This window comes from Hyalella azteca, unplaced genomic scaffold, assembly GCF_000764305.2.
Source record: "Hyalella azteca isolate HAZT.00-mixed unplaced genomic scaffold, Hazt_2.0.2 contig6113, whole genome shotgun sequence".
NCBI classification, from domain to species: domain Eukaryota; kingdom Metazoa; phylum Arthropoda; class Malacostraca; order Amphipoda; family Hyalellidae; genus Hyalella; species Hyalella azteca.
The window spans coordinates 62464-78187 of NW_025936281.1; the positions used below are offsets into that span (position 1 = coordinate 62464).

At 33.5% G+C, this 15724-nt stretch overlaps 1 protein-coding gene across 1 annotated transcript; it reads right to left on the bottom strand.

Moving 5' to 3' along the window:
• Window positions 1-577: 577 nt before the first annotated feature.
• On the bottom strand, window positions 578-14695 carry LOC108667351. Its single transcript, XM_018154367.2, has 6 exons — window positions 13664-14695; window positions 11479-11551; window positions 9455-9543; window positions 8622-8687; window positions 4369-4605; window positions 578-1498 (listed from the first exon to the last, which is right to left on the bottom strand). The coding sequence occupies exons 1-6, from the start codon at window positions 13767-13769 to the stop codon at window positions 1398-1400; spliced, it is 672 nt and encodes a 223-aa protein (XP_018009856.1). The 5' UTR covers window positions 13770-14695; the 3' UTR covers window positions 578-1397.
• Window positions 14696-15724: the final 1029 nt, after the last annotated feature.

The window sequence follows — 15724 nt, forward strand, 5'->3', positions numbered from 1 at the left end:
TCATTAAATTAATTAAATCAGTTTCATTAAATTCATTAAATTCAATTTTGAATGAAATTGAAATCAATTAGAGATATGCACTTCATATAGAAATGTCATGCAGCAATTTAATATTGAAATTAGATTGACTATCTTCAATAGCTGTCAGATTCGTAAAACTTTTTGAAACTGTTATGGTATCCTGAAAAAGATATATTATCAATTTAAAAGAATAACGATAAAATTTTCTTTAATATAAGAACAGCTGCATTAATATTTTTCTTCTCAAATAAGAAGTTCTCAATAATTTTTTCACAATAAAATTTTAAATATCACTGCCACATCGTTCTAATTATAACAAGGTTTCTGAAATTCTCCTTAATATTCCAATATTTTTCATATATTTAAAATGCAATAACAATAGATATAGTAAAGCGCTCTATCAATTTTAATAAAAATATAACTCATTACTCACTGCAGTGAGTGACAGAGAGCGCATTTTCTCGTCCACGAAAACTTGAGGTCACGGACAGACGGACGGACAGACAGACGGACGGACGGACGGACGGACATGGCGAGCACAATAGTGCATTTTTTCCATAAATGAGAAAATGCGCTAAAAATAGCAGCCCCGTAAAATTCGTAATTTGCAGCCTTCACTCATTGAAATGAGTGTAACAATGTCCAACAACTATACATTTTTTTGCCCTTTCTTGGCTGGGTTTTCCTGACCATTTTTGGTCCGACCAAAGTGATTATTGAGGCCAAAAAAAGAGTCACTATTTAGACAATAGAACCATTTGCTTGCCTGAGTGTTAGAACCGTCTAAGCTAATGTCCCAACGATCATATATATTATTATTCATTATAATAGACACGCATTCTAATCTGATTATATCACATCTATAAATAGACATATAGAGTGCACATAGAGTTTGTTAGTTCTAATCCCTGGGGATCTAAGTTATTATAATTTTCTATTCGTACAACGGTATATACTTTTACATTATAACTTTTTTACAATTATGATATGCAAATAATGGGATATGCATGTATCATTTGTTTGAAATTGGAAGAAATTGAATTTTGAGTTTCTTCTCACAGAAATTCTGCTTTTTAAAAATATTATTGGAGAGCGAACTGCATTTTTGATCCATTTTTTGAGCCCACAATCAGTAAAATGAGTGAGTCATTGTCCAAAAAAATCAATGCATTTTTCGCTTGTGTGTGTGTCACCCTGACCCAGTTTGGAGCGTATCAGTGCTACGTTATGTGGGTAAGCACTTATGATGTGGGTAAGCCGCTCGCTATGTGGGTAAGGAAGTGCGTCACTTTTTAGACAATATGATCATTAGGTATCTTGAGTGTATACGTTGGTATATAAATATATCAGTTGGAGTTCATGGAGTCCGTATATGGTTAAATCCATGGAGTTTTTTGGAGGTTCGCAGGACCGACGAAAATCTCCAAGTCGAGGATGTCGTAGAGGCGCTCCTTGGAGTACCCCGGCACCAGCACGCCTGGGGGGGGGGAATGTGTAATATATAAAATATAATATACAATATGTGATATATAATATATAATGTATAATATATAATATACAATGTATGATGTATAATGTATCATATATAATATATAGTTTATGATATATGATATATAATATATAAATATGGACTAAATTTATAAATATAACGAATATGAAAGTGAATTTTAAACCTTAAATAATAGAAGGAACCACTTTTCTTTTAATTCATGAAAGATAATCCTAATCCTTGATTAATATATGTCATTCTTATTCTAGAAAAGGAATTTTTAACCTTTATACCCTTTTTTAACTTTTAAATAATAGTTCTTGAATAATGGAAGTCATTCTTATTCCTCAATTAATGGAAGTCAAGTTATTCTTCTTCGCATCGCTGTTTGCTTACAGATTCGTGCTAAATATCAATTATGGTTGGTACTATATATTTTCTCAATTACGACAATAGTTAAGTTTTTTATCATGAATATATAATCAATAATTCAATAATATTATAATTGTTTTCATAATAATCAATGTTCAATTTTTCATATATGAGTTGTCCCGCGAAGTTGAATTTAGTGTTTAATCCTCGGATAATTTGGGATTTTTTCGGAAAGATAATAGTGCAAATTATTTATTTGCAATAATTTTAATTTATTGAAAAATAGAATAATTGACAAGATATATGATCTCTCTATAATTCCTCTCTATAATTCACTTGGATGTCTCTATTATTTTATAAATGTTTTTCTTTTTTTCTTTTGAATTGTAAAAAAAAAAATCCTTTGTGAATAAAAAATCAATCAATTAATCCTATGTCAGCTTTCACTCAAAAAATATCACATAAGTGCTCAAATATATGGCAATTGTCTCACTCAGACCGAATACAATCTCGTTAATTGATTCATTAATGAGCTTACGTCGTTAATTAGATGCATTAATTAGCTAACATTTATTGGCCTGCCTGGCGCTCAGGTGTTGAAATAAGTGACGTATGTTAATTAATGTTGATGTTAATGTTAACGTTAATGTTAATGTTAATGTTAATGTTAATGTTAATGTTAATGTTAATGTTTATGTTAATTAGGGACGTGTGTTAAAAAAATTTGGATTCGCTTAAATATTTTTTCTTAACTTTAAAAAATGTATGAGAACTTCAAAACTTTTTAGAACTTTAGAATTTACGCTTTAGAACTTCTGATGCGCTGACTCTTGCGCCTCTAAATTTAGATAAAAAAAATACCCGGCAAATGCCGCGATATAACCTTCCCTTTGGCGTTATAGCTATTGTGTTAATCTAATTATTTATCGGGCAGTTTGGTAATTTAATTGTCTTTAATTTAACACATGAATGATCTGTTATTGAAAATTAAAGTTTTCATACGAGTAAATTTAACTATATTTTCGTTTAATTCATCAGAAAAACTATCAGCTGAAATTTTTAATATAACTTCGTGCGGGCTAGAATGGCTGCATCTTTGTATGTGAAACTGGATAATTTTAATGGAAAGCATCCAAAATAACAGAGAAGACCGATCATCGCGCTCATATTGAATTTAGTATATAATTTAAATATTAAGTATATAAATTTTTTTATTTAACTTTCTTCATTCCAGTCACAATTTGAAATATATATCATATTCGCTATAACAGTGAAAATATATTACTTTATATGACATTCATCGCTCTCTCTGCAACAAAACTTGTACCTGAAGGTCTTTCACTACCCCAGGAAAGGTAGGTTGTATGAGTAGGAATGGTGGAGTGGTCGTTTTTCATACTTACATGTATAATATATGCTCATTAAATATAAATAAGTATCAATTTATGATATATATATAAATTACTAGAACTCGCTCAGCACCATAATTTTGTACGTGTAGGTATTGCCCTGCACTAGTACGCTGGGCTTTTTCCATGAAAATATGTAATATATACTCATATATTATAACTATACAATCCACTTTCTACTAATTTTGCACCATGACGTGTGCGTCTAGCCCTCCTCCTGTTCGCTGTTTGACGTAGCCGTGCGCCATATCGTCGTTCTATATAGATATATAGCACGGAGATAGATATATGGCCGTGCTCCAAATCTATGTACAATATCGTATTCTCAAAATACCATTCATAACATATATCACTATACGAATTGGAATTTAGATCCGCATCAGCTTCCGATTACTGGAATCAGAAGCTGCCACGCCTCTGAATTTTGTCAGGGTAGCGAATAACATTCTTGACTCACTGTGCACCATGAGCTTGTACTTGTATGTCCTACACGTACAATATCATATTTTCACTATATAATTAAAATAATATATCACTATACCATAACATCCTAGACTCACTGTGCACCATAAGTTTGAACTTGCAGGTCTAGCACTCCACTAGTTCGCTTGTTGAGGTGACCGTGTTCAACATCTACAAGTCCTACATATACAATATCATATTTTCACTATACTATTGAAAATGTATATGAAAACAAATAGATTCTTGACCCACTTAATTTGCACCATGAGTTTGTACTTGTGTGTTAATGTTAATCTTATACTCTTATACTCGTCCAGTTCGCTGGCCCAAGTCCTACACGTACAACGACATATTTTCATTATACAATTAAAACTATATATCACTATGCTTAGTAATAACATCCTAGACTCACTCTGGACCATGAATTTGTACTTGTGTGTCCTACATGTACAATATCATATTTTCCCTATATTATCAACATAATGTATCACTATATAACATCCAGGACTCACTCTGGACCATGAGTTTGTACTTGTATGTCCTACATGTACAGTATCATATTTTAACTAAATAATTAAAATAATTTATCATTATACCACAACATCCAAGACTCACTCTGGACCATGAGTTTGTACTTGTAAGTCTTGCCCTCCTGCAGGTCGCCCGTCGTGGCAGCAGGTCTTCTCCTGACCAGCAGGCCCGTTGAAGGGTGCAGGGCAAACCTGTGGTCCCCCGACGGGCTGAAGAGCTGGTACGTGAAGGAGGCGCACGGGCAACGGGCAGACTCGCCTGGGCCCAGGGGGCACGTCAGGCCCAGGTCGTCGTCTGAGGCCCACGCCCGGTATGTCGAACCTGGGGAAATAAGAATGTTTCTGTGGCCTAAGTTCTAGAAAATAATACGTTAAGAGGAGCGTCTTGGTCCAAAATCGACAATTTTGGAGTTTCCTGTTTTTAGTTTCATCTTAAAGCTGACATTCTGACCTATCCAGCGGTGCCAAAACCACCTCTGTACGTTGATTTATGCGTTCACGACAGATCCCGAAAAAGAAGAGGGTGGGGGAGTTCTTTCACATTTAAGATGGGAAATAATTCCCGCAGTGCACTATAAATCACTTGTCCACAGACACTCAGCTCCAGTAACCTTGCTGCAGCCGTACGGGGTGGTTATTGTGTCGTCGCTCGTACCATCCTTGACAGAAATTGAGCTCCAGTATCGTCTAGTCTCATTCCTTGCAGTGTTGAATGCCGATTTCGAGGCGCCCGGGACTTTGTCGGGCTCTACTGAACATTCACACTTATTTTAACCTATTTCCTCCTACAGTTTCGAAGCTACAGCAATGAAACATGAACCATTCGATTCGCAAAGAAAAGTTATACAAATTGTTGTAGGAGGTTTTTTTCTAATTTTGTTATAGTTTGAATTTTATTTTGCAAAAGGGGGGGGGAGGGAATGGGGTAAAATCGACAAATTTCCGAAAAATTTACGAAAAATGCTCCCACAACCACAAAAACGGGAATTTCAAAAACACCTACATCAGTTTGTTAATATGGTCTTTACGCATCGAATGATATGTGTCTCGATGTTGTAGCTTGAAAATCCTATGCCCGCGGATATTTCTAGAGTACCCCCTTTTTTGTCCGTTTTCTATGAATTTCTCGTTTTCTTTCATTTCTTCGAAAAATTCACATGAACAAAAAAGTCTTAGAATTCCGTTTTACGTACGTGTATTAAATTTCGAACTGATCTGTTCGTAAATAAAAAGTTCTTTTTCGGACCAAGACGCTCTCCTTAAATTGATCGAAAAAATATTTGCTTATTTCATTCGCTTATTGACTACACCTAAAAAATAAAAAGTTTTATCCGAATAACGATGCACTTTTATAAGTTTTATAAAATATTTGATTGTAATCGAAAATCTATTGAAATACTACATTATTTTGAAATCGAATTTTTTTTCATTTTTTGAAATAGAAAAAATATTTGCGTATTTCACTGAATTACTGACTACATCCAGAAAAATAAACCAGGTTTCGTCCAAATAACGATGCTTTTTTGCCCTTATGTGAGTCATCCTGTCCTAGTTTGGCCAGTAAAAAAGACGTATCGTCAGTGCTACTCTCAGCTAGAGATGTCACTGATTTTGTCACTATTTATAGATAAATTTTGTCACTATTTAGACAAAATGGCCCATCCATTTTTTTAGTGTACCATAATATCCTGGCTTTGCATCTGAAAGAAATTCATTCAGCTTGGCCTTGTGACTTTTTGTCTGTAGCAAGACTTTGTTTGTAAAATATAAAATTGTATTTTTTTTCCTACACTTGGAACTCACTATATCGCATTCGTTTTTTATGCCTTATTATTAACTTCATTTTTGTTAATTTTAATTAATGTTTTAGTTCAGTTTAACTTTTTAAAGATTCTAAACAAATTTACATGAATTGACTTACGACCGAAGGCTGATTCCCTTTTAAAAGTCTTAAACTGATGGAGAAACATGAAAGTAACCTTCACCATTACCCCTGCTAATTTTTTTCGAGGTAGGCCTCAACGCAAAGTGATTAAAACATCAAAGTGATGTTTTAGTGATTAAATGGTAAAATTTTAAAGATTACAATTTTAAGTGATTAAAATATCAAAGTGATGTTTTATTCTCAACGTGCTTTGAGAATAAAACATTTAATTCAATGAGGCTCGTTTACTGGAAGTCATATTTTATCCCGGAATGTATTTCCGTTTTCATAATTCATAAAAACCACAGCTTCTCATTAACTTATTTTAATTCACTAGAGTCCTTTCATTACAAGAACCATTTTAATCTCCTGCTTAATAATCACGAGCATTTTTCCAAGCGCGTAATCTCGAGATCTCACAGAGCTAAGAGGCACCACTGAGCATTGCTATCATTTGCAGCGACACAAACCTTCTTTATCGACGCTTCAGGGAAATGAAAACCATGAGAAATTCAAGCGCCAGTCACATAATCTCCGGTCCCTTGACTCAAACGGGCCATCTCTTCTGCTATACCCATAAAAACAAGTGGATCTTATTTGTCCAATTGTGACGCACTTTGTCGCACTCAGCACGATCAGAGAGTGGACTTGAGACTGATGCGTCCTTATGCTCTGACAAACTGTGTCTGGGCATACTGAGTGTTAGAGAAGTACATCCAGACAAGGGTACAAAGTGCATCATTATGTGGCAAAGTATCACCTATTCCTCTGAGTGTAGGAGAAAAGCATTCTCATCGGACGGAATATTGGCAGATGTTCCTTGCCTCCAAGTTTGGGGTCAAAACAACATCGTATATTCTGAGCGTTTGAAGTCATAAATGTAATTTTTTTGAGGAATCAAAAATGTGTTTATATTCAATAGGTATTCGAATATGGTATTTTGGTTTTATATAAATGGTGTCCAATCAGAAATCTCATCGTACATAGCAGCTCATCGGAACCCCAAATACTCGCCCACCCTAACAAAATTTTAAGGGCGGGCGCGACTCTGCATTAGGGACCACCTAAGACTCAGGGAGCACGTAAATCAGCTTCTCTTTCTCCGCCTCCGCTCACAGGGTATGAATGGCAGCCTCTGGGCAGTTTACAAGCTCGGTATGACTCGGCTCAGCCAGCCCTCCTCATGCTCCCAGGCGACTATAAAGTTGGGAAGGAGATTCTGACCAGAAACTAATTTCGATCGGTTGACCTATTAGTCCCAGAATAACTTTGCTCCCACTGTAGTAACTATTCGGCCGGAGTCTGGGTGTTCCCCGAGTTTTGATAGTGCAATCGACGTTTCAATATTTTCGCCATATAAGTTTTAATATACGATGAAATTCAAAAAAGGCCATAAAACGTCTTTAAATTGAAATCAATTATAAGGGAGTGATTTTTGAACATTTTTTGCGCAATTTTTCCCTAACAATGAATTTCAGGATAAATTTTGCCCTCATTTAGATTCAGTACCGTCAAAAAGTATGCCAATTTCATACATGTTTATGGAGCACAGCAATAAAAGAAAAGATGAGGCTTGTGATTATGCTTGAGGCTCTGAATAAACTATATGCTTTCGTGTACAAAAAACTGTCATTAAATTTTGAGTGGGACACATTTATAATTCTGTGCATGCTATAAATAATGGATGACAGAACTGAGCAGCTCCATACGGCCCACTTGTTATACAATAAATAACTAAGTGGCCAACATTTAGATAGCCATAGTCTGACTCCATAACTGGATCTCCGGCATCACTAATCGATATTGGCTGCCATCTGATAGGATATTGGCTGCCGCCGATTGGATATTGGCTGCCAAACAATTTTATTTTTGCAAAAGTATCGAAATATTCAACAGCGACTGTTTTGGCTGGTGGGATTGCCAGAGATGGAGTGGACATCTTTTGTGTCGCTAATTTCGTGTTATTTGAAAAGTTAAGGTGCATTTGCTGTAAAACTGTTATTATTAATTATTATTATTATTATTATTATTATATTATTATCATTATTATTATTATTATCATTATTAATATTTTTTTATTATTATTATTTGTAACAAGACTTATACAAGACAAGAACTATACATGACTTTTTTTTAAATGATTCAACAGTGTTGATCTAATTAGTTTCCCACGTGTGATTAATCACCTTGTTTGTGGATAGATTAAACTGAAATGATCTTACAATCGTAATATTGTATTGTATGTAGAAATTAAGTGTTTTTACATACACTTAAAATAATTTTCAATCGATGCATGATACGTAATATCAACCTAAATAATTCCAAAGTAAATGATAATTCTAATAAAAGAAATTACACTGCATCTAAATTAACCGAAAGTGTTTAAATGTAAGAAGGGAATATTTTCATCAGACCCGTGACGTTGACAGGCACGACGGCCGTGGCGCGGTGCACCAGGAACCGCGGCGCGTAGTTGTCAACTGGGGGAGAAAAATGAAATAAGTTAATTTTAATTCATTACTAATGAAAATTATAGAGAATATTTATCAGTTGAATCTATTAATAAAACTAAATTTTAATATAAATCTAACATCTTTATATCAGTTTTGTCCACTACAAAGTTTCGAGTTCCCACGAGAATAGTGGACCCTGTTTAGTCAGTCTGTTCCACTGCAATGAAAAATCGTTTTATTTAATTATTATTTTTATTAACTGAACTTTTTATTTAAAAATATGTAATTCTAATAATTTTCAGCTACCTTACGAGTGCATAACCTACGGTATTATTTCAATACATAATAGTATTTTATTAAACATATACATATTATATATTATTATAATATACAAATTATAATATTTCACTATTTTCAAAATCAAAGTCAGTTCATCCATGAAAATTAAGTTTAATATTCATTGTCTATATCGGAGCACAAGTTCGTATAAAATTTTAATTATATCATTTTTAGTTCTAACAATAATTTATTTCTCCTAGAATATTGTGGTTCAAAGAATTTAAGAACTTATGATTTTTTTATAAATATAAGATACTCGAGATGAGCGCTATATATGCCACCACCACTCACCATTTGTGATGCTCAGTTCACCATCACCACTCACCATCACCACTCACCATCACCACTCACCATCACCACACACCATCACCACTCACCATCACCACTCACCATCACCACTCACCATCACCACTCACCATCACCACTCACCATCACCACTCACCATCACCACTCACCATATGTGTTGCAGTCACTGCCAGACCAGCATGGGTAGCAGTGACAGCCTCTGCCAGCCTCTGCCTGCTGCCGCCTGCCGTGCCTGCACCTGTCAGGGTATACAGTCTTCCATATATTAAATATTGTCATATATACTTCCAGGGTTCATATATACTTCCTTCCACGGCAGGCGGTATATATTACCATATATACCGCCTGCCGTGCCTGCCTCTACCGAGTATATAGTGTTCGATAATAAAATATTATCAAATATACTCTGATATATTTACATGTAAATTACATGTAAATATATGCGCTGTTATTATTATGTGGTGGATATGAAGAGATATACTAAATTAATTCTCTAGATATAAATAGATATACCTGATTTTTTTTCCTAGTTATGAATAGATATACTAAACTTCTTTTCTAGCCATCAATAGATATACTTAACTTCCTTTCTATATTTATTTTTTTCTAAATATATTTACTTAATTTTCGCAAAAAAATCAATTTGGAGTGTATTTTATTGGATATACATCAAATTGTTCTAGAAAATCCCTGATTTACACTGATTGAATGCATTCCTGTTGCTTTATTTGGCATTCGTGTCCTAGAAAATGTCCTATGAATTTTGCTATTATTATATACAGAAGTTAAGCGATTACATCCCTAGTTAGATAATGCATTTTTTAAACATAAAACTGAAGCCCCTAACACCAATATATGCACAACAACTCTCGTGTATTCGGAACCACTGCTAAAAATATGAACCTTTAGAGCCTGAGAATATTTGATACCAACTCATCGTAAGGATTAATTTAAAATGACATTCAAAACTCGGACTACGAATTTTGCCTTCCAAATTTTCAATGGATAAAAATGAATCCATAAATTTAAAATACAAAAACACCTGTAATCCTATTTAAAGATGTAACAACATTTCTAATTGTAACACAAAAATGTGAAATTGAGAAGTGCGAATTATATTCAGATAATAATAATCATTCTCTGATAGAAATTAACTATAAAATTCGAAAAAATATTTTCGAATTTCGACTCAAATTTTCAAAAGCAAGATTTAAGAAATAAAAACCAACGTATGAAAAGTCATATATTAAACTGACGTCCCAAGAGCTTATATTTAGCAGGTAAAAGTACCGCGCACTTCAAAATATTCAAAGGATTAAAAACTCACTTTCTTCCCCGAATGTTTTTTATTGCACGCACTAGAAGATAAAAAAATTCAGCTCACTTGAACGCTCTAAAATAATTCGTTGTTCCGCTCTACAACTTGCGTCAACATTTTCTTCGGGTAATTCTTTACGCTCACTTTTTTACGAGAAATTCTGCTTTAAACTATTTTTTTGTAACTGAGGTAAATTAGGAAGAGAGGGTATTATATTTTTAGTTAATGGAGAACTTTAGGCCTATCAAATTTGGATACTATCATGGATAAGTATTTGTGTTCAGTACTAAATTATTTTGATACCTTCTCTGTTATGGGTAAACGTGTGGTTTAGTAGTCATTTCAATAGAATATTTGAAAAACTTTTCCATGAATACTATTAAAGAATAATGTAGAAGTATATAATATATATTTTCACTATGTAAATACGGACAAAAAGCCATTTGCCTTCCTAATTTTATTGATGGAAAATTCAACCTCAAAAAATTGATATATGTACATGCACTGGCAACTGAAAAACTTCATTAATCATCAGTAAATTTTATAAGACTGAAATTAATTTGATTAATATTTCAGACAAATTGCCAAGTGGGAGCGCTTAAATTAATAATTATGTTAGACTGGATAATATTTATTATTGACAATAATACCGTATAGCCGTACCATGACCCACTTATCATGACCCACTTATCATGACCCACTTATCACGACCCACTTATCATGACCCACTTATCATGACCCACTTATCACGACCCACTTATCGTGACCCACTTATCATGACCCACTTATCATGACCCACTTATCATGACCCACTTATCATGACCCACTTATCATGACCCACTTATCATGACCCACCCCGTATCACTGATGCTGTCGTTCCATGACGGCTCGCCTTCATCGCTCTGCCATCGTCCGTCTGAGAACTTTTCTGTGGAGCATCAATTAGTGAATTAATTAATTAATTAATTAATTAGTAAAATATTCACCAGTGCTTGATAATTAAGCATTATTAATTCATACACATATAATGAAAATTAATTATTATATATATATAATGAAAATTAATTTTAAATAATAGATGAAAAATGGAAATTAAATGATATCACAATATATTAATTAACAGAAAATATCCATGTTTCCAAGAAATTATTAATGACACCGTGCATGCAAATTTATTCCTGCCTTCAGAAAGATATATTTTCCATTGAAATATTTCACTTGGCATATCGAAAAATCTTAGATGTGACTTTTCTTGCAAAATGAAAGGTATTGTTCATAAGAATCTAATTCTTATCCTGTGTAGAAATAAACGCCTAATTTCTAATCTTCAAGAGAGCCGACTAAACTTTTTTGTTGAGGCATTTTTTCAATTTTCTTTCAAAATCAAAATATTAAAAATTTTACTCGTTGCAAAAAAAATATTTCTATTTTATTATTTTCCGAAACAAAATCGGTTAGGCGGCGACCAGAAAACGCCTGATCTTGTCAAGATGCTGACAGTTTTTTCTTACCTTCAAGTGAACGAAAAATCGCGTTTCTTGAACTCAAAGTTTGCAAAAAGATATTCAAATTTAGTCCTTCAACATTCCTTCTCCACTCCCTAAAAAATTTTAGCGAAGCTTTATGTTTTTTTTCCTGACGTTATGAACATATAAGCTGCTTAAACTCAAAGATATGAGTGAGGCTTTGTCCAAATAGCGACACACTTATCGGCCACGTAGTGGGACATCCTGACCGAATTTGACCTGGTAAAAGAGCGTATCAGTGCTACGTCGTGCTGCTGTGGATTGGAAATTGTGTCACTATTCGGACAATATGACCCATTCGTTTATCTGAGTGTAGAAGGACCCACGACAAAAATACCCTAGGCCGTAGCCAGTAAACATTGACACGTCGTCAAAACACTGCATTTTTTACCCCGAAACTTTGTAGGTCACGGGGAAAAAATATAGACACGGGGAAAAATATGGACACTTAGGTGGGCGAGCCTCGTTCTATTGCGGGGCTAAACTGTCCAGCTTTTGAAAACCCGGCCGTTTTGAATGAAAAACAAAGATTTTATCGCTAAAATGAAAGCCCTGGAAATTTTGTTGCGGATGATGAAAGGAGCGGAAATATTTTCCAGTGTTACGAAAATATTGTGTTTAATCAAGGCTCGTCAGAAAGCCTTTGATGTACTAAAATAACTTATAAAAAAGCATGATGAATGGCAGAAAAATTTAGCGTGTGAGGTGTACTCAACACGCATTAATTCTGACGCATAAATCATACAAAATTACGACATTTTTTGATGTAATTAATTGTTATAATTTTATGTTCATATCTATTAATAATGAAATATAGTTAATCAAACAGTGCAATATATATTTATCCCAAAAACAAGGCCACTGACGATCGCAACCTTATGATCCAAATTACAGTATTTTACAGTTTTTTAATTATCGATAACTACAAGCAACAGTTCATAAATTAGTAAATAACAACAAAATAATTAATAAATTAATGAATTCATATATTAATTAAGGAGAAAATATAATTGTTTTCGTAGTAAAAACGCAATGAACAAGTAGTATCTAAATAAATAAAAATAATAACCATACAGAATTTCATAAATTTTCAACAGTTTCAATGATAAGGAAAGAAATTGATTACATAAGAAAAAATGTTATGAACAAATAGTATCTAAATTATAAATTAAAATAATAACCATACCGAATCACATTTTCTACAGAAAAAATTTTTCCTCAATTTTTTTAATTTAATTTTTTTTCATTCTTTTAATCTTTCAATTCAATTACCATTTTTTAAATTTTTAATAACCGAACCCCCAGTACTCACCCTGCACCACGTAGCACCGTGTACGCCCCCACAATACAATACGGCCCCCAGTACTCACCCTGCACCACGTAGCACCGTGTACGCCCCCACAATACGGCCCCCAGTACTCACCCTGCACCACGTAGCACCGTGTCCGCCCAAGTACTCATCCTGCACCACGTAGCACCGTGTACGCCCCCACAATATGGCCCCCAGTACTCACCCTGCACCACGTAGCACCGTGTACGCCCCCACAATACGGCGGCCGTGACGAGCAGCAGCAAGTTTTGCTTCCAGCGCAGAGCGTCGCTGCTGAGGAGGAGAGCCATCGCTTGTGCTGCTGCTGCTGATCCTGGACCGCTGGAGCGGCTAATTAAATTCTCAGTCGCTCTGATTGTCGGTCTGATTGTCGGGCAATAACAATCAGTTATTGAACAGATTATCTTTTGTTTATGATCGTGAGGTAGTAACTTTTATAGACTGAATTTAGAAAGAATTTCCAATCGTTTGATGATCGAGGAGCAATCAGTTGTCGGATTGTGGTTCATACTGTTTGTGATCGTGAAGAAAAAGTTTATTAATTGAATTTCCAGTAGTTGATCATCGTGGAACAATCACTTGTCGGTCTGAATTTCCAGTTATTACACTGGATGTGCTGAATTGATCGTTGAACAATGAATTGTTAGACTGAATATGCTATTCGTTGATGGACTGAATATGGATACGTTGCTGGTCAAGAAGCATTCTGTTGTTAGAAAAACTTTAAATAGTTTGTGATAGCAATAATTTTATAGACTGAATTTCCAGTCGTCGATGACCGTGGAATAATTTTTTGCTTGGAAATTTTTTTGTGTGGAAATTTCCAGTCGTTGGCGATCCAGTAACAATCTTAATTAATCCAGTTATTAATTTAAGGATATTTGAAACCAATCAGTAGAGGTGCCAAAATGTCAGCTATTGAGATAGTAGATCAATCAGTTGCTTGACTTGATTGACAGTTGTTATTGGCCGTGAAACATTCATATACTCGCTTGTATTGATTGAAAGCGATAGTGATATAAAAAAATTCTTCAATGATTCCTAAAAGATTGATAAATTTGAACAGATGTTAAAAATTATTTAATGCACCGTATAGATTCTGTTGTATTTTTATGAATCCTCTTTCTTTTTCCAACCACTGCGCTGGATTATGACCAACTTTTTCTTATTGAGAATAGAAGTCTTTTCTAGCTAGAGTTCATGTATTAAAATTAGAATCTGTTGGTATTTTAATTGGAAATTTCAATCTTAATTTTTTTAATTAATCTAACGTTCTAGAATTAATTTATGCTTATACCGAACTGAAAAATTTCCTAGAAGTGGTTTCTGTTTCCCTGGAAAATTCTCATTCATTATTAATAAGCAATTAATAATATCTTCGTTGCGAATAATTCGCGTGAATAAGTAAGCCCTAATTAAAATAATGTAGCGTGATAATACAGATATATATTTTTATATATCATTACTCAGATGTCTATTATTATAAGGAAAAGTGTTTTCTTCAATAATTAAATATGATTTTATGTATATATTATATTCTTCTTCACTAATTTATGTGATTTTATATGTGATTTTTTGAAGAAAATTAGACTTAAAATCTATTTAAATTTTTTAAGAAAGAAATCAATATTTAATACGTAAAATTATTAAATAATTTACATTTTGTGTGCTAATGCATTAAGCTATGCTGGTAAAGCTTCAATGAAGAGTTCGAATACGCATAATAAATCGGGATTAAATGAAAATAGGTTCATATATATTTCGTCCTTAGCATAAGTGAAGTCATAATCTCGTAGATGCAAAAATTAGAGAGGTAAAAAAATTTTATTCGTGATGAAACCAAATCAGAAATATTTTCTATTTACTTCTTTTGAAAATTTACAATAATAATTGTTATTTCCTTGACTGAATCGCATTTGTTTGTGCAGCGATGATTTATTTTTGAAAAATTAACCTGAATTATTTACCTGATATTTTTATTACAAATATTTTCGCGCTTCTTCTTGGCTGCATTGACTTACAAATGCGGAATAATATGATACGAATATCTTGGATTTTAATATATTATGAAATCCACTGAAATATTGCGACATTTTCCTCAGTTGCACCACAATTATACAGATTAAATCATTATATTCCGGAACAAAATTAAATTAATTGCGGAATTTTTCTAACGGCATCATAATCACCAACAGAAAAAAATTGAGTCACTGTGAAAATCACTAACATTGCGTAAAATTTTACT